The 20,131-nt window shown below is 38.5% G+C and overlaps 1 protein-coding gene across 10 annotated transcripts in view; it reads right to left on the bottom strand.

Moving 5' to 3' along the window:
- patj (PATJ crumbs cell polarity complex component) overlaps window positions 1-20,131 on the bottom strand; it is a 103,463-nt gene that overhangs the window by 66,224 nt on the left and 17,108 nt on the right. For 7 of the 10 annotated variants that reach the window (XM_043223433.1, XM_043223439.1, XM_043223438.1 and 4 more), the window contains 16 exons: window positions 16,929-17,008; window positions 16,540-16,596; window positions 16,090-16,224; window positions 14,942-15,118; window positions 14,715-14,783; window positions 14,279-14,497; window positions 13,085-13,195; window positions 8,273-8,482; window positions 7,750-7,851; window positions 5,201-5,500; window positions 4,943-5,015; window positions 4,062-4,158; window positions 2,333-2,410; window positions 2,176-2,247; window positions 1,446-1,623; window positions 1,074-1,184 (listed from right to left, as the gene is read on the bottom strand). In XM_043223433.1, the coding sequence (XP_043079368.1) occupies window positions 1,074-1,184; window positions 1,446-1,623; window positions 2,176-2,247; window positions 2,333-2,410; window positions 4,062-4,158; window positions 4,943-5,015; window positions 5,201-5,500; window positions 7,750-7,851; window positions 8,273-8,482; window positions 13,085-13,195; window positions 14,279-14,497; window positions 14,715-14,783; window positions 14,942-15,118; window positions 16,090-16,224; window positions 16,540-16,596; window positions 16,929-17,008 (2,069 nt within the window). The remainder of the gene's footprint in view (window positions 1-1,073; window positions 1,185-1,445; window positions 1,624-2,175; window positions 2,248-2,332; window positions 2,411-4,061; window positions 4,159-4,942; window positions 5,016-5,200; window positions 5,501-7,749; window positions 7,852-8,272; window positions 8,483-13,084; window positions 13,196-14,278; window positions 14,498-14,714; window positions 14,784-14,941; window positions 15,119-16,089; window positions 16,225-16,539; window positions 16,597-16,928; window positions 17,009-20,131) is intronic. The other 3 variants (XM_043223442.1, XM_043223443.1, XM_043223441.1) reach the window with 1 other exon arrangement.

Raw genomic sequence — 20,131 nt, forward strand, 5'->3', positions numbered from 1 at the left:
ATGTTTTTTGTTAATGGATAATAAACACATTTTTAAATAAAGTCATCTGAGTATATATGTAAATAAATTATTTATACACAATACAATTTTAATTACAAAATGTAAATATTACTATTACGGTTTATAAATTATTAAAAAAAAATTATAAATCAATGGATGAACATTATTGTTGAATAAATAATATGTTTTGGGGCATTTTTAAGTAATCTGAGTAAATATGAAATGTGTATGTATTTATAATTATTGAATATTATAGTGATAGAATTACAATAATTGAAATGTTTAAAAACATTACAATGCTACTGATATACACATTATAACTACAATAAAAACCTTTGTTTATGCAATATTTTTCTGTATTTAAGTAATTTGAGTAAATGTTATGTACATGTAAATATGAGTGTGTTTATATATTACACAAACATGATGTGTAATATATAAATACACAATTGTAATTATTAAATATAATGTAAATTTATCACAATAATTTAAACGTTTAATAATATTACGATGTTAAATGTACATATACATGTGTGTGTACTACTTAGGAAATTGTATAAAAGTTTAATAGTTTCAGTAATTGGAGTAATTTTTATTATTAATACACTATTATTATGATTATTATGCATTCTTCATAGAATAAACATTTTATTACAGTATCTAAATATTATAAATTATGATATAAATTCTAATAATATTAAATATACATATTTGTATTATTAAAATACATATTTTTATTGATTTTGATGTTTTTGTGGCTCATTGTTTTTTCCTCAACGATGCTCGCAGGCACAGTGAAAAGATGCAAGAACAACAACACAGAAGCACATCATGGAAAAACACCAGCGACCGCAAGCAATGGCACGAGCCTCAGCAGCGTCAGGAAGTGGCTCAAGAGTGCAGCGTCATTTACCAGCCCTGAGTGGAATTAATATTGTTCAACTGGAAATGAATTGGCCCCATTTTCATAAATGAGAGCACTCAAGCTTGAACGTAGAGGGGGGGTGGGGAGTGTCATATCTGAGGTGCACAGAGGCAGCAGGAGATGATGGCGTTTTAAATGGCAGGTTTACCCGTGGAGTGGAGGACAGGCTCTGCACGATGAAGACCACGGGACTGGAAGCTGCTTTGATAGCCTGCACTGCCTCCTCATGGCTGGCGTTCTGCAAATCCACTCCACAAACCTGTTTTTCGCAGAGGACGGAGGGAGATAAGAGGGGATTTAAAGGGGACTTGCATGTAAAAGCAGGATTTTCATAAAGTAGGTTATTGAGAGCATGATGCACGTAATAATAAGGTCATTTAATCTCAATTAGAGCCATTTCTGCTGTCGCGTAAGCAGATTTATGGACAAAATATAGACTCTGTAATATAGAAAATGGCCAGGAAGCAGGAATATATGCAGCTATACTAAGAGCAAGCGTGTCTGAAGGTGTCTCTCAGACCTGTAAGATCTTGTCTCCTGTTTTAAGGGCACCCGTGCGTCCAGCTGGGCTGTCTGGCAGCACCTGTTTGATGAAAATGCCCTTTAGTTCCTCGCCGTTCTTCAGCCTCTTTATAACCGTGCGGCCGCCCACTATGCTGATACCCAGAGACTCCTCCGGCTGTGGCAACACCTCCACCCTGAGAGCAAAAATAAAAAAAGATTTGATTTATTGTCAATATAGAAAACTGAGCTACATTAGCAGATAAAAGAAAAGAAAACCTGCATTTTCACTTTTGAATTTTGTGCATAAAAGGTGATCTACAACAATAATAATAATAATAATAATAATAATATTCTTATTCCTGATTAAAATGCCCTGCATCAATAAACCAACATTTGGCTTATCAACTTTATGAACTATATTTAGAACTAGATACATTTGACTTGCAAAAAACAGAACAGAAAATTTGAAAAAAAGTTTGAAAAGCTTAAAAGTTTAAAGTAGTTTTGAAGATTAAGGTTTGGCTGTTTTAAAAGGAATACAGTCATAAAAAAAACATAAAACATAACAGAAAAATAGACAAAGACAGATAGATAGATAGATAGACATAAATAGATATGAGTTACTCATTTTAACCATATTTTTAAATAAATGTTAGGTTATGGAACATATTACATTATTAAAACCTTTCTGTGAACGTACTAGAATGTCCCATGTTGAAGTACTTTTATACTGTATGGTGTTTTACCTGCGAGGCGGACCCCAGTGGCTGAACGCGGGCGTCTCCTCACCTTCTCCCTCCTCTCTTTCAGGCAGATCACTGCGGATAACACATTTAATGTATAGTCGAAATAATAAGCATCATTCTTCAATTTACCATCAAATTCCAAAAAGTTGATTTCTACCTGTTGCCTTCCCTGCCTGAACCGGCTGCCCCCTGGTTTCTTCTCTTCCTGCTGCGAGAGGAAGTGCGCTGTGCAGACCTGCAGGGAGAAACAAGCATTAGAGAGCTACATGTATTGCCTGACAATATTACACACATCAGGCTTACGCAAACTGAGATCACGCTCACATCAGTCATCTAAGAGTCTGAGTTCACAAGAGCAAGCTAAATTATTTCTTAAATATTTCACCTGATTAAACAACGAAAACAAATCCATTCCAGTGTAATATCAGGGAAGAATAAAGTATGAATAATGGATAAAAAAGAGTGGAGAAAATCACAGGCATCCAAAAATGTTTTAAATCAATATTTTAATATTTTAAATCAATGCCTTCCTTTCTGTTCCTATTAAAATCGACTGAGCTAAAGCGTACAATTAAAGCATATAATTTTGAGTTGCACAAATTGAAAAGAAGATGCTCTATAAACACAAATTATAATAATAAAACATTAGAAAAACAATACATTTGTTAAAATACATTATAGTATTATTTTAAAATGATAAAATACATTCTACACTAATAATGTAAACACTTTACAATAAGGTTCATTAGTTAACTAATTTGAGCATTTACTAATGCATTATTCAAATCTTTAGTTTGCTAACGTTAGTTAATGCACTGTAAGCTTACATAATGAACAATTGTATTTTCATTAGCATTAACAAAGATGAATGCTGTAATAAATGTATTGTTTATTGTTTGTTCATGTTTGTTCACCTTATTGTAGTGTTACCCTAATAATAATAATAATAATAATAATAATGATGAGTTATTATTTACTATTATATTTACTGATTTACTGTCATTTAACTGATGTTATGTGTGTGGCGTTTTAAAAATGTTATAAAATTAATATTTTTCATTTTTTATAACAGTAATTTTCATAATTTTGCACATTTTTCATAAATGCTTTCATATTAAATATGTTTTAATATATTATGAAACATTTTCACAGTAATTAATTTTCAAATATTTTTCATACTAAATAGGTTTCATTATATAATAACATATTTATTTTCACAGTAAATGAAATAATTAATTAGATATCATTTTCCAAAATCATGTGCCCAAACACACACACACACAATTTTACACTGCTGTCATAAACAGCTGGCTCAACAGTCTCAGCTGTGCTTCACACCAATTTGACACCTTTTATTGTGTAGTTTAAAACGGTGTTTTATATCCGTTTCTCACTTTTCCTCAATTTCTCTACCACACCTGGGTTATAGCGCCATGTTAGCACAGATTATCATAATTATCTCATTTTCATAATTAAGTAAAGCACAATCCCTTTCCAATACTTGTAACATATGTAACATTTTAAAAAGCATAAATCTCTAATTATTAACACCATCACAAAACAGTTTATGTTGAATATTTTATTTTATATACATCTTCAAAATTCTAGTTTTGTACCGGCCCTTGTTAATATTTAAGAGCCACATCTGTCCAGCAGGTGGCGTTATAGATCTATTAGAAAACATCATCACCGTAATTAAAACTCCACACAGGGCAAGGATCCCAAAACTTTCACATAAGTCATAATGTCTGTGTGTTTTTTAAATGTCACTTGCTATCTGCAAGTGTATAAATATTAAACCAAGGACAACATGTCAATAAATAGAAGCTCGTTGAGTGATGCATAAAACACATGTTTGTGTGTGTTTATTACAGATGGAGACTCACTCAGTGTCTGTGTCAGTCAAAGTAAGTTCTGAGCCTTCGTTTCTGGAGTCAGAGTCTGCCTCGCTGTCTGCCGCCTCTATCCACGTGGCCGACTGACCTGAGAGCAGACGTACAAAATGTCAAACTGCAAAGAACTGCAGTATATTAATACACAAATAAAGCCATAAAAGATAATTATAAAAAGATATAGTTCTACAAATCGTTCTCAATATTAAAGTACGGAAGCGTCCACACCACAACAACGACGATGAAGGCGCAGGGAAACGATATCGTTGGAATCATTTTCAGAGCGATTTTTTCCAGCTGATAAATGATTAAAAACTTTGACAGCCAATCAGAATCCGTCCAATTCTCACAAGCTGGAGAATTCAAAGCAGCACATGTGTGTGTGTGTGCTGAGAATAAACAGACAACATCCTTCGCTGGTGTGGACGCTGATCTCATTCATTATAGTTATCTTTAAAAGGAAAAATTATCTTATTAATTGCGCACTCTCATGTCGTTCCAAACCCATGAGACCTGAGATGTCTTCAAAAACACAAATTAACAGAACTTGATGAAATCCAAAAGCTTTCTAAACCCTCCATAGACAGCAACACAACTGATGCGTTCAAGTCCCAGAAATGTAGCAAGGACATAATTAAAATAGTCCATGTGACATCAGTGGTTTAACGGTAATTTTACGAAGCTATTTTGCGCTTATGTTGTAGCCTCATAAACTTATGCTTGAACCACTGATGTCACATGGACTATTTTAACTATGTCCTTACTACTTGTCTTGGTCTTCACTGTGGAAGTTGCGTTGCTGTCTATGGAGGGTCAAAAAGCTCTCAGATTGCATCAAAAAAAGGGAGCTATCCCTTTAAAAGACAAACACTCACTGAGGGGAATTTGCGGGAGCTGCAAGTGAATCTTCTCGAAGCTTGTGCAAAGCTCAATGTCCTCTTCTGTGAACTGAACAACAAGTTTAATACAATTTCTTTTATTTTGCTGTATATCTTGAAAATTCTTAATAACGAACACCAAAACTATTTTCTAGACCTCTCATTAATTTAGTGCATTCATTTGTATGTAATTTTGTTAGGTGTATGGTATTATGCGTTACAATGGATGAATAAAATAGTATTTGAATTTAAAACCTGTTCTTGTGTATCAGGTTGAGTGTTGAACTGATAGGGGCTGTTGGAACTGAAAGACGGTGTTGGTTCTTCCCAGGGGCGAGACTTCTCACTGAAGTATGAAGGCAGACTGTCGACCTTGGGGCTCTCTTGATCCTCCATCTCCTGCTCTTCATCATCTTCATCTACAGCCATCTCTCGCTCCAGGCCAGGCAGGAGTTCAATGGTGGTGAGAGGAGAGGCGTAGCGTGGCTCAGCATCCAAGATAAGCTCCGGCTCCTCATCCAGATCATCAGATAACACAGAGCCGTTTCCAAAGTCCTACGCCATCAAAAAAATGATGTTTTATTGTTTTTTTCAACATGTTTGTCACACAAAGCTGAGAACATGCGAGAAGAGTTGTATGAACGATGTTTATATTTTAGTTTATATTTATGTTTTAACTTAAAATAAATCCAACATATTTATATGGAAAAGAGCAGCTTGAACATTCTACCAAACATCTACTTCAGTGTTCCCCAGAAGAAAGTAAATTAGAATTTGAGTGAATTTAAACAGAAATAGACCTAAATTTGCAGTTTCAGGTAAAATGCTCCTTTAACACTGATAACAGTACATAATTTTTTTTGTGAAATCTGACCCTGCAACCTCCTGGCAACCAAGCAAACATTTTGACCCATAGGGCTATAAATCAACCTAATATAAACAAAAAAGTGCTAAAAGTTTAATCTTTAGTCAAAAAAAAAAAAAAATCCAAAGAGCTGCATTAAACTCAGTCTAAGCTTGTTAAAACTAGTTCAAGATTACTAAACTAAGTCTAAAGTCTTTTAGGTTCATATTTATATAAGTTGTGCTCAAGATGTCACGTTTAGTTGATTTTCAGCGAACTAGTCCAAAAGTACTAAACTGTTTAAAAAAATAAAAAAAATTTTATATATTTGTATAATTTGTGCTCAGAAATCTAATCTTTGGTTGATTCTTAGCAAACTAGTCCAAGAATGTAACCAACCTCAGTCTAACTTTGTACTACTTTCCAAGGAGATAATTTTCGGTTGAAAAATCCCCTTAAAAAAATAAAAATAAATAAAAATTGCACTTTGCTAGTAATTTAGAAATTGATTCTTAAGGGATTTGAATCCTTAAACGTCTGGCAACTAACCTAAATCCTGAACCACAAGGCCATCTACCAAATACAAGCTAAAATCATTTCATACGCTCTCCAAAAAAAAAAAGCGCTGTATTAAATCATTCCAATCCTTCCGGTCCAACTTTGCTTCGTTTTTCGAGTCACTTCCCCCCTACACCGAAACTCTCCACACCGAAACTCTATGCTACTTTATACCCCTTTTTAACATTCCTCCCCCCTAAATCATGGGCTAACAGAAACGTCTGATGTTGGAGTGGGCGTGTAGGCTAGAGACATCTCACCTCCTGTCTGTCTGCTGCATACAAAGCAGCTCTTTCTATCCTTGCAACAGGGTGCCGGAGCTTGTCCTCCTCTCCCTCTTCCACACACTTACGGATCATAAGAGCTGAAAGCGCACTTTTCCCCCGCGTCGCTCCAACAAGCCGACTCAGCGCCTTTCTCACTCGTCCCCCCCACCCTTGCAGCGAGCAGAACCAATTTGCCATGAAAAATGTGCCGAGTCTAAAATCTTAATGGCGCAATTAGTCTCGTTTTGAGTAGATTTACGGCAGCACTTGACTCGGCCGCCTCAATTACATCTTTGCTAAAATTCAAGGATAATACGGTACATTTCAAAGGCCCATAGAGGGGGTCATGCATCACCTCCAAAAAGATCCCTCTCATGAGGCTCGCTCATTTGTTCCTCTTTTTCTTCGCTCATCTTCTTTTGCTCGAGCTCTTTTTCTTTGTGGCTTCAGCATATGCTCTCTTTGTTACTAATAACTGTTGTTGGGCTCCTTTGCTACATACTGATGGACATAAGTGCGTTTACGGATTTCAAACCAAGGGTCTTTAACTTCTTCTCATGACCACATCAAACCATTTAGCCTAATTTTAGCTCAGTAACGCCTGTTTTTGTTAAAGCTAGCTTAAAATTGTATTTTTAAATCCTCTTCACAAAAATAGTTCAAATGTGTGTGAGTGTTTATTGGATTTTTGATTAAAGTTTATGTTTCAAAGTTCATTTGTTCGCAAGTTTATATGGTTCAAAGGTTTTGGATCAGTAAGAAATGATAAAGTCTTTTACACTCACCAAGGCTGCATATAATATTGTGAAATATTAAGAACAATTTTAAAGTAACTATTTGCGATGTTAAAGAACTTTAAAATGTTATTTTCTCTGATGCAACGCATCATTTTTAGCATCATTACTTAAGTCTTCAGTATCACATGATTCTTCAGAAATTATTGTTATTTCATTATTACTACTATCAATGCTGAAAACAGTTTTGTGGAAAAATTTTTACAGTATTCTTTAATAAATAGAAAATTCAAAATAACTGCATTCAGTCTTTTGTAAATGTCTCTACTGCAATTATTTTTTACCAATTTAATGCATCTTTAAGCTTTCAAAAAAAGTCACCAAAAGGTGTATTCAGATTACCTCTTGCATAGGTGGTAGAGTGACATCCAACTTTGCTGCTGGTTGCTCATCGGCACCCTCTACAGGCCAAGAGGACTGCTGCCCAATACCTCTGTCCTCTGGCTGTGCAGATCACAGACCCAAAACAAAGCAAAATATCAATGCAAAATAAACTTGACAAAAAGAACATATCGCTTGTAGCACTGTGTCAATAGCAGGATGAGCCAACCATTTTACTACAAGCCAAAACAGCTTTTATTATGCTTATCTGACAATGTTACAGTAACCCAATTCATATTTATTAAAAACATCTGATTTACATGGAACTCTGCTGAAGGGAGAAAAAAAATTTAACTGTGAGAAATAAGATATAGTCATATTACGAGATATATTCTGTGGTGGAAAAAGGACACTGTAAACACTATAAAGATCCACAAATCAAAGTAATACTATGAAGAAATACCCAACAATCTTAAAGAGTTTCCCCAAATAAACACTTCCAGCACTGAATGTTAACAGGCCATAATTACATATTGGCTCTTACCACCAGCGGTTTCCTGATTCCAAGGTAGACTCTCCCAAGGGGGGCAGATTTGAGAACCTCTACGGCCTGGGCCAGAGAGCATGTGTCTAGTTGAGTGTCATTGACGAAAACCAGCTGGTCACCTGGGAGGAGCCCGCCGTGATTGTCCGCCACCCCTCCAGGCACCACAGACCGGATGACGATCACTGAACGCGCAACATCCAGAGGGTCCTGCAGAGGGCAATGCAGACCACAGCAAACACAGCAAACAGAAAAACAGAGGGGGAAAAACATGAGAGCAATGCTGACCCTGATTTAACCTATACACCACAGTCATATCAAAAAGCAGATCTAAGAAGCCTGCCTTTTGAAGTTTAATTCATGTTTAAATTATACAAACATTTATTTAAAACAGCACCTGTGTAAGCAGAGACAAGAAATCTGCAAACAAGCATGGTCATTCACATACATATACACATACATACACGCACATATACAAACAGTAAAATGAAGATTCGATGGTGACATGAAAACATACTTCATAACAGGAATGACCCAGGAACCCTTGCATTAAAATCCACTTTCAAAAGAGCATGACTAACTTGCTGTTAGGCCAAATGAGGCCAACTTCCCACTCCAACATCCCAAGTGCTACGGTATCAATCACATCTCTGGGGAGCTCTGCCGTAAAACTGCAATTCAACCGATTTGATGTCTCCAACAATATATTTCATGACCCATATGGGCGGCTTTTATGTGGCGAATGACAATATAAAAGTGATTAACAAGTAGTTATTTGAGAGTAAAAACTGAAGCAGGAGCGCAGTCATTAGTAATCTCATCTATCTGCCCATGAACATTTACGACCAACCGTGTCAAAAGACCTGACGAACGTGACGATCCTTGCATTTTTTGAGATTTCTGATAGGAATCTCTTCTGCAATGTTAAAAATGAAAAGAATGTTGACACCATTTCCGGAGAAGGCCACAAAAGACATGCCAAATGTCAAGGTTCAGACCACAATGACCATTTTGAAAAGGAGATAACGCATTATTGACAAGGATTGTTTTTTTGTTTGTTTGTTCCTGAGTGAAACTGTGGACAGCAAACCAGGAAATTTCACCCAGCCCAACCATAAAAAGTGGGTCAGCAAGCCCAGCAATTACTGCCCCCTGATTACCCAGTGAGCCACTGCTGCACGGTAAGCAGACGAGAAGAGAAAAGCAATTTCAGAGCGAGAGGAACTGAGGCCTGCTAGAAGGGAAAGAAAGAGGGGGGAAAAAAAGACAGGAAAAAGTTGGAGAGAGGATTTGAAGTTCCACTCCAGCTGGCGCTTTAGGAGGACACAGGCTGCATTGTCCGGCTGCCGGGTTCCAGCCAAGCGTGCTTTGCTTTCCAAGCCCTGCTCTCATCCCACATGGCCAGTGATGTCAGTAGAGCAGCTTTTATATGAGGAAAAAACCAAGGGGAATGGGCCAGCACAGGGGGCTCCTAATATGACAATACGTCACCTGCTTCAGAATAAAAGATACCGATCAGAATGGATGTTTACATGAGAGACGGAAAGAAAGTGAGCTAGGTTGCTCCATTTCTTATTCATGTTTCCATCCGAGTGCACATATGATTTAGATGGCGTACAGTACATGGCTCATTGGGGGAGCAGCTGTCTTCCACGTTACAGGTGTGAAGAACATCTCCGGATCCAAAGAAAACGACAATCCCAGAAGTCCCAGGCGGGTGGTGAGTTTCCACAAAACCAGTGACAGCTAAAAATAGCCAATCAAAATTGGATTAAATGATTAAAATGATGGGTTTTTTTGTGGCCTACGTAACTAACAAATGGATATGAGCATTGGCTGCCGGAATGGATGTCCCATAATTCTTGTTGGGCTAAGCTTCGCTACCGTCTCCTCCAAGTGCCGAGCATTCCCTTGGCTGGCTTTGCTTGTCGAACGGGTTGAAATTCTTTAGCGTGGTGTCAGGCGGACAGTAAATCTGCTGTTTCGCAGGAATCAACGGCAGGCCAAGTCATCTGTTTTGCTCCTGCGCTCTGCCTCACCTTCAATCTTGCTGAACAGAATACCAGGAACTCCAGGACGTCAGTCTTTTGCTTTCTTTTCTCTTTTAATCCTTCTTTTGGTCGTTCTCGCTGCAGTCACCTTGAGAAAAAAAACAGAGGGTGCCCACTTCCACGGCATGGACGAGAAAATTATACAATTACATAAATTCCTTGAAACTACACTTTTTCTTTTTTCTGTTTCTGGCATCTGTGGTTCCATGATGTTTCCTTTGCACAAAATTGTTATTTTATTGTTATTTTAAGATTTGTTCACCGACTGCCCAAATGTTGCCATTCTGGTTTTGACAAATATCTTGACATTCAGAAGTAAAATAAATGGATGGTAGAATGGTGCCCACCTTGTTTGCTTTGACAATTTTTCACTGCTTTCTTGCTACCAGCTATGACACTGAAATTGACAAGTGCACGAAAGTCTTAACGCAAGCAAGCCAATGCACAAGCTATTTTTTATTTTAAAGCTTAAAGCTGTGGGCAGCTGTTTGGCATAACAACAGGTGGCACAGACAGTACAAACATGACAATGGTAGTAAATCCAGACACGCTACAAACTGTATCCTAATAACGCAAGACGCTATTTCCAAATGACAGCACAATGTTAGAACAATTGTTCATGGCTAAAAAGCGCAATGCTCATCCATCTTTAACATATTAACATTCAGGACAGTGTCCTGTAGTCGATTTGGTAGCTTATTTTCCTGCGATGGTAATAAAATAGCCTTTGGTCAGTTTCTGCAGCTTTAGGACACAGAATAAATAAACAACAATAAATAAATAATAACGCTCTGGGATGATTTATTACTCTCCTTTAAAACATTCACTGGATGAGACTAAATGCTGTATTGATGTGCAGGTTAGGCGCTTTGAACCATCGAAATGATTCAAAAATGCATTCTCTCAGATCTCTTCTCCTTGGACGGCATGAATTATTGGAGCCATACATTCACTACCGATGCATCAAATAAATTTGTTTTGCACACAGAGAGTTCACAACCCACTTGCAAAGGCCTTTTATATAACCATATACAATTTCGTGAAAAATTGCATTTGTAAATTCAAGAACGTTCTGAGAACATGTTGCAGATCAAATTCTACTCCTTCCTCATGCTATAATTTCACTCAACAAGTTTATTATTTTTGTGAACTGAGACATTTTTCTTTTTGAGGCTGGTGTAGGGCCGACATCCTACCCAAACAGAAAGTTACGTTAAGCTACGTTCCCTAGGGGGAGCTTACATCTACCCTAAACCCTTTGCAGGAGAGCTTCTCAATCATATTTCAGTTGAACCTGGCCTCAGCGTTACTTCATACGCACATTTCAATTGTTAGTGAAAATTCATAGTAATGACTTTTAAATGGCCATGAGAGTACAATCCTACTTAAAACAAAGCCACAACAGCCCGACCCTTCAGATCAGTTGTTTGGCTTCAAGATGACCTTCATTAATCTCCATTACCAGGATAGCTAGTACTACCAAGGGGGTCCTTCTCATGTTGCCATGTAGCTTACTTCTTACTTCGAGATCTCATTCTTGTCAGAACAAAAAACTGAGACATGACTCCAAATGATTTTGCTGTCGCCATTTCACGTCACTCACGCAGTCAGGGGTGTCATTTATGGAAGAAAAACTCCCTGGTTTCCAGCCGTCAGTATGACCGTGGGCTCCCATCAATCTAGCTGCGGTTACAAGGTCTCCTTGCATTGGGGGTAACACTAGCGGTTGAGACAAGAAGAAGAGAAGGAGGGCGGTAGAAAAAGGGGGAGATTGGAAGGTTCTGGAAGGCTTCGAGCATGTCTGCAGGTCTCGAGGTTGCCTACTCGGCCTTATCAGCTCAGGCCTCTTACTGGAAAGAGCGGCAAAATCAATTTCCTCCTTGCAGACTGGAGAAACCCTGGCCCGTGTGCCGCAGGAAACAGAAAAGAAGTCAAGAAGAAAGGTTGAGAGATTCCTCCTCCATTAGAAGACGGTAGAAGACCGTACCCATCATTGCATTGTGGGAGTTGCTCACTTTTGTCTTTTTGGAAATTCCTTACAGCTCATACATTTATGGACATTTTAACACTTTTTTTCACAACTCTGCAAATGCCTCCACCCCCTCCTCCTCCGAATCAATTCCCACCCATCATGCATCAGGCCCTCGGGTTGAAAAGCGTTCGTTTCAGTGTACATAAGCAAGCAGACGGGGCTAGGTGGAGGGGGCTCAGCTGGTGCAGAGCAAGAAGACTGTGAGTTCGACCGAGGGGAAGCTGCACAGGTCAATATGGCTTCCAATAAACCCCAGGGTGCACCAGCAACTCCTCCAGAAGATCTGCAAAGTAAGCTTTAGCGCTCCTCACGACAATGATCTATGATCCAAGTTGCAGGACTGCGAAATTCTTCTCCTCTCTGTTTGGTGGGGATGAGATGATCTCAAATTCAGTGAGCCGATGCAGTATTGATGCGATTCGTTTGTACTTGTTCATGCTGCAAAAACAAACAAAAACCCCTGCATAGCTTCATACGATAAAGAAAAAAAAATTAAACAAAGGACTTTGAGTCAGCAAAATGTTATTTTTTTTTTAAATCACACCATAGAGCCTATGGACTCTCTCTCAAGTTTTCTCATTCCTCCTCCATCTTCATTCCTTCATTTATCAGATGAAGAGAAAGGAAGAATTTAAGGGATCACTGCTCAGGTTACCGCCATTAAGCAGCAATGTAATTCTGTCCATGTCACCCCCATCACTCACTGACGAGGAAAGAAGCATATCTTACCATTAAAACATGATCTCCGCTCCGTTTCGCCACGATGCGGCGGCCATTTATTACAGTCCTGATGAAGTTGCGAAAGCAAAGGCATGCTTTTCTCCTGCCAATACCGTTTCCCTGCATGAAATCAATTGGAACCCGTGGCTGGATAATATAAAACACGAGGCGTCCCACAGGACCGGCGGAGTGCAGGTCTGCGGGAGAGGTTCTGCATTCTAAGTGGCCTCATTACATGATCACTTCTGATTCAGGATCAACGTGCAGTTATGTACTAACCCTGATTAGAGGGCTAATGAAGGAAGGAGGAAAGCAGCTTTTCGTACTAAGTGAGCAGAGCAAAGGGTTTGACGGCTGGCGCGGGGCCAGATAAACAGCGGCGGCCCTATTTGGAAAGGTTTCACTGCTTTCTTTTGTTCAGTGTCCAATGACTTGTGACATCAACGCACGTTTCCTGTGATCACACTTTCGGAAAGTCAGGGGGGATTAATTGAGTCCAGTCTCCATTTCCCCCCCATTTAAAGGATAGTTGATGGAAAACTGTAAATGCCATTACTTTACTTGGCTTTTTATAGTAATTATGATAATTGTTATAGTTTTTGATTAATTTCATTTGATTTGATTTATTTAATCTATTCTTATTACAGTTTTTGCAAGGAAACATTATTCCTATGCTTAAACGACATAAAATGCCTGGTTTTACTTAACCCTAAGCTTTACCTACAGTTTAGTAACATGCAAAATTATTTTGTAGATATATTCAGCTTTACATGTGCTTTCCATTTTTTCTGAATTTAAACCTGAATTGTACGAAGACAAAACATACATTGATATAATGTTTTATAATGATATAATGTCAACTGTAAGTCGCTTTGGATAAAAGCATTTGCCAAACGAAAAAAATGTTTTTAAAACATGACAGACCATGGAGACATCATAATACTTGTATACTGAATTGCGACTAGAATTCTTTCTTTTATCTTGAATTTTGATTGGTCTTGTTTTTACTGCATATATTCATTAAAATACAGGCAGCTTTACAGTGCAAGGTGACTGTGTTGGTTCTTTGATGCGGATGATACAAAACAACGCTTCATGAAATGCAAATATAGTTTTCTATGGTTTTTCTCAGCAACAAAGATAAACATGAAGATATTTTCCCAAAAAAAGGGTTTAAAAAGAACAAATGAATGAATTTCCCACCTGGTAGTCTAGTATGCTGAAGCCAAGACCTCGTTCTCCTTTCTCTAGTTCTACCACCTGCACATTTGGTGACCAGAGAGCCAATTCCCCTTCATCCTCCTCCTCTTCTTCATCTTCATCATCCTTCTCCTCCTCCATCTGCTCTTTCTTAGGGCTGCTTGACTCTAGGGCCTCTTCTTCATCGTTAGCCTCCTGCTCCACTGCTGTTGCCTGACGGGCCTGAGAAGAAAATCACAAATCACAATGAGACAATAGTGGTTCTGGGATGCAGGTCTGTTTTGGTGGTGTTACTTTCTGAGATTTTATTTACTTTTTTACCTGAGTATAATAAACTACTTTGGTGCCACATGTAAAATCTAGAACCTGAAGCAAAACTAGAGAACTAGCAGAGAGCTAAAATCCAGTTGTAAAATTTTATTACAGGATAAGAACAAACCTGAAACTTTTCCCTCATGCTGTCACGTAGACTTGTATCTTTGGCAAACATGGAGAGGTTATTCTCAATCTGTAAAATAATTACAAAATGAGCAGGCATATATTATTTAACAGTTTTGTTTAGATTTACCGGCCAATGCAGAGTAACTTGCCAAAGTCGATTTTGACTTGCATTTGGCAGTTGTTGAGTGTTAATTTTGGATTCTCTTATGTGTATGTTTTCGGTACCTGCTCCTGCAGGCTGGCTGAGGGGCTGGATGAGTGCCACTCTTCAGATTCAGGCTGATATTCACTATCCTCTTCAGCAAGACGTCTACAGCAAACCAAAGTAAAGGGAGGAGGAACCTCTCGGAGGAATGCAACAGCCTCTCGTCTGGATTTTCCATACAATTGCACGTCATTAACCTGCAAATACAACAAACAATTTATTGGGAGAAGTGTCATCCACAAACATAAAGAAAATCTATCACTTTCCACAATCAAATACTACGGATACAAAAATAAGGTCAAGAATGTGAGAAATCATATTAAAATCCTATGGGGTGCTTATTAGGTTGGTGACTACATTACACACTGTCTCTATGGAATTCACTGGCTATCTTTGATTGGCATTTCATAGAGCGGGCAAGCCTGAAGCTGCTATGGCGAGTGGGGGCGGCACTGTGCCATCTGCCCAAAACAGGAGGAAACCATGGTCTCCACACATCATTTCCCTTACACACACACACACACACACATAAACGTACACACCATCACAGTACCACTAGGCTTCTAAGCATCTACCAAGGCCAAGAGGAGTACATTAGGATGTTTAGGTTACACTGAAATATGGGATTTTCATACACAATTCTTCAGAGCCTCCAACAAATACACTGGCCCCAGGACGTAGCCTTGAGGTACGCCACATCTCTTTACAAGCCACTTCCCCTGCAGCCCTGCAAATCTCCCCTGCTTTAACTATCCAGGCTCCTGCCAACAGCAACAGGCTGAAGGCACAGCGGCCCTCGGCCACCAGACCAGGTGGGAGGGGGAAGTTTAGAGGGAAGGGGGCAGGAAGCAAGGCCAGTGGGGAGGTTAGGGCAGGGGACAGTCATGCAGATGGCCTCGGTCAGACTCAGGAGCCCTCCTGCCAGAACATCCATGAGCCAGCAGCAGCAGCAGCAGCAGCAGCAAGCCTTCCTGGAGGCTTGGTGCTGGCAGGATGCAAAGGTCAGTGTTATTAAAGCAACCAAGAAGAGGCTCTCCAAAGCAAGCCAAGAGCAAAACTGCAGGCTGGCCAAACACTAAAAGAGCCCACATAAACGTGATGCCAAATAACGAAGGTACATGGAAGACGCACACATTGGCGGTGTAGATGCTGTTTAAAATGACTTTACCTCCAGAAGTTCATCCTCTGGTCGAAGCAGCCCATGTTTTGCCACTGGTCCCTCAGGAGCCACTGTAGAAATGTAGTGATGTCCATCAAAAGAGTCTAGCTCTACGCCTAAGCGCATTGTGTGTATTGGGAGAAGCTGTAGAAACATAATTTTATGGTTATACTCAGTAATGACCACCTACAGTAATTCCATACAGTTTTTTACTAAATGAACACAAGGATGGAATATTTTCTTTCTTTATATGCACTAACATTACGCTTTATTTTCTAAAACAATTGAAAATATTAAAAGCTGTAAAATGCTCTGGCACCTCCAAGTCATGAGACAAAAAAAATTATACAAGACCAACTCTCTATCATCTCCACTATATATTATGAATAACTGATACATCGCCCGGCCCTACTATAGAGATGAATGAAGAAATAATAAATTATGCTGTTTTCATGTTACCTTAGAATACTTCTGCAGCTCAATGTCATCATCTATAACAGGGTCAAGCTGTACAACCTGTAAAAAAATAAATAAATAAAAAGTTAATAAAATGTACATACAACAAAACTACAAAATCTAAAAGGTTTCCATAGTAGGAAGCTTAAAGCAGTCAACATACTTCCCTTTATGGTAAATAAACCCAAACAACAGTGTGTCAGCACATGAACTCAAATCCAATAGGAGTCAACTGAGGCAATCTACAGCCAGATTTAGCTGGTCGATCGAACATCTCTTATCACAGCATGCGTAAGTGCTGGCGGTTCTTGCTGATGTGCAGTTTGCTTCATGTTTAATTGAGAGCCGCACTTAGCATCTGTTAACATTACTTCCCCTACATTTTTGCTTACCATAACATCGTAATGTGGACCAAGAGCCTGCTCCCATTTAGCGCGAAGCTCCATCTCCGTCAGCGGGGCCGGCTCTTGCACTACAACACACACAATAATGAGAGCAGCGTTTAAAGTCAATTACCGCCATTTGGGTGCCCACTGTCCGTGACAGAGTGAGTGGAAACGTATGACATTAATGTCAGGTGCCGCATACTAGCATGGGATTGATGTCAGGCTGACGGATGAATATAATCAGAGGACCGAGTGTGCGCCGGGGGCAAGAGTTGAGAGAGGAGTCAGCAGTGATACTGCAGAAAAAGACAACGGGACGCCTGGGAACAGTATCGCCTGGAAGCCCAAAGGGCAATGGAGGCAAATAAATAGGTGGAACAGCTTTTATGGGTACTTGTGACCCTTAACTATGACAAGGGGCAGAAGTAGTAGAGCGTTACAGAGAAATATGCTTTGGCTATGAAAAAAATAAGTTATTCTGTAACCTAAGCTGTAAATTTATCAAGACACTTGCCATGAACACTTGCCGCTAACAGTAGTCTCCCGTTACTACAAACAGAGACACATTAACTATATTGAATAATAAATATGTTGCTAAAAATAAGCATGAACGGTACCTAGTTACAAAAACATTTCAGTATATCATTTCAAGTTTTTCCTTTTTTTGGGCAGTATACAACCAATTCAAATCAACAATGATGACATTCAAATTATTAATAATAATAATAATAATAATAATAATAATAATAATAATAATAATAATAATAATATTATTATTATTATCTACTTGAATTCATTAAATAGGTTTCTTAAATGGTTTTGAAAAGTCTCAAATGGTCACCAAAGCTGCATTTATTCAACCAGGTCCTGGAGAAACACACTATGTACTGCACAGCTATATGTAGTTGAAATGACAATAAAAAGCCAATTGACTTGACCTGAACATAAAATATCTTTGATATGCAAACATATTTTAGAACTCAATTTATTTCTGATCAAAACTGGATAACTTCAGGCATTATTCCACAAATTATTCTAATATGCTGATAAAATGTGCAAGAAACTCTTCTTATTATTATTGTACTTTATTTGCTGCTTTATTATTTTGTGGATTTTTTATGGTCAATTTTATTCAAATTGCATGCTAATTAAAATTCTTAAAAAAGAAGATAATATTATTAATAATAATAATAATAATAATAATAACAACAATAATAATTAGCACCTACCCCAAAGTTTTAAACAGTAGTGTATATTTAATTAAAAACAAAAGTGGCAAATCTCATGTATAATGAATGAAACATAAACTGCTTTTACTGACCACTTGTACAAAAAGCATAGAGAGAAAAAAGCCCTGCTGTGGACTAGTATGCTAAAGCATGTTACAGTAAGAAGTGAAGTCAGTGAGTGAGTGAGAGCAAGGGATGTAGACCTGATTAAATTAGCATTTCTAACGCCTCACTCACAACACCATTCATCACAAATGTTTGACTACATTAATACAGCAATGCATCGCTTCTACACGTGGGACGTCAAACCCCAGCCAACATCTGCAGCCCAGGTGCGGCACAATGGAAAATATGGAGGACTGGGGAAATGTTGATCACGGCAATGGCTTGTTATGTTTATGTAACAGGAAAAACTGCGCTGACACAGAGAACAAATGTCCACCCCCTATCCAAACGTCACTCAACATTTAATAGAGGGCATCACATGGGAAAAGTTACTACAGACCCGCAAAAGTTTAGTTAAATGAGGTTTTACATAGTACGTCCTGTGGTTTTTAACTGCTGTGGGCATTTCTGGAGCAACAGCGGACTGTAATTATACCAGCGTGGACCGATTGTCACCACTTCCCTGTGATTGAGCGCTTTCGCTGTCAACTTTCGCAATGATTTTAATGGGTCGAAACCGCCGGTGTGACGAAACTTGGAAAAAGCACAGAAAACCCGGCAGCAACTAGTCCGCGTTGTCCACATTTTTTTAACATTAGGGCTGAAACACATCTGTTTCCAGAGACTTTCAACTTTACATGACACAAAAGAAACCATATAATGGCACTTCCAGGGTAGTTATCTTTAAAATCGACGGGTGAAATTTAGCGAAGCCTCTCAGCTCGCTCTTATCAAATGTCACGTCAATGTAGCAAAGCAGTCGCGCATTATCCATAAAGAAAATATTTAAACATCTACACGCTCACATGGCAATATCATTTCTTAAGACCACAGGGAAAATAGGAGGGAGGTGAAAGCATGATTAAAGCGGTGTGTGTTTTGACTCGAGGGCGGCTATCGTTTTACACGTGCTATGATTCCAGCTTTGGGAAATGAGTCCCTGACAACCAATCATTGTTATCCAGGGCATGTATTGGCCCGGTGCAACAGAACGCTTTATTTAGGAGTTTGGCAGGTACCGGGTCTTGTCCGGATTAATTAGGGCAGAATGTAACCAGAGCTCCGGGCTGCTTCGGCTTCAGCCAAGGCCCGCTCTTCCGCTTCCAGGCCGCCTATCTCCATATTTATATCTGCCGGCTAACATGACTGAAACAATGCCTGCTAAGCTCGGTGTAGAAGCTGGCCTGAATCTGACCTCCATCCAGAGGGGAGCGCCAAGGATCGGATTCATCAGTATTAAGCTTAAAGTATACTTGGCTTTTATTTGTATGCTTAGGTGTGCGTACAGTGTAGTATGTGTGTACTGTATTGTATGCGTTCAGTCAAATGTTTGTCGGTGTGCTCAGCTTCCGTGAAGCTTTGTGTGACAATCGGTTCAAAGAGACAAAAAACGCTACCCTGGCTTGTTCTTTCTTTCATGAAAAACTACTGGAGACTAGTTAATCAAATTCAAATCAGTAATAAATAAATAAATAAATAAAATAGGACAAGTATCTACCAAAAGGCTCAATCTAATTGACCTTAATAAACTATTAATTCCCAATCAACAGATATTTGCAATCGTTTCAAACACAAACTAATTTCATTTTGTTCGATTTCCACCCCAAAAAGCATTTGCATCTTTAGATTAGAAGAAAGTAGATTTCGAAAGAAATATTTTAAATTGATTTTACGTAAAATTTCTTGAACATAGCTTGCAACAGCTTAACATAAACTAAGAAACATAAAAGAACATAATGTGAGAAACTTCTCTGTATTTTTTGTTTGTACCATGAAAGTCACTGGCAACCAAATCAGCTTGCTTACCGACCTTCT

Source organism: Puntigrus tetrazona, chromosome 22 (genome assembly GCF_018831695.1).
Source record: "Puntigrus tetrazona isolate hp1 chromosome 22, ASM1883169v1, whole genome shotgun sequence".
Lineage (NCBI taxonomy): Eukaryota > Metazoa > Chordata > Actinopteri > Cypriniformes > Cyprinidae > Puntigrus > Puntigrus tetrazona.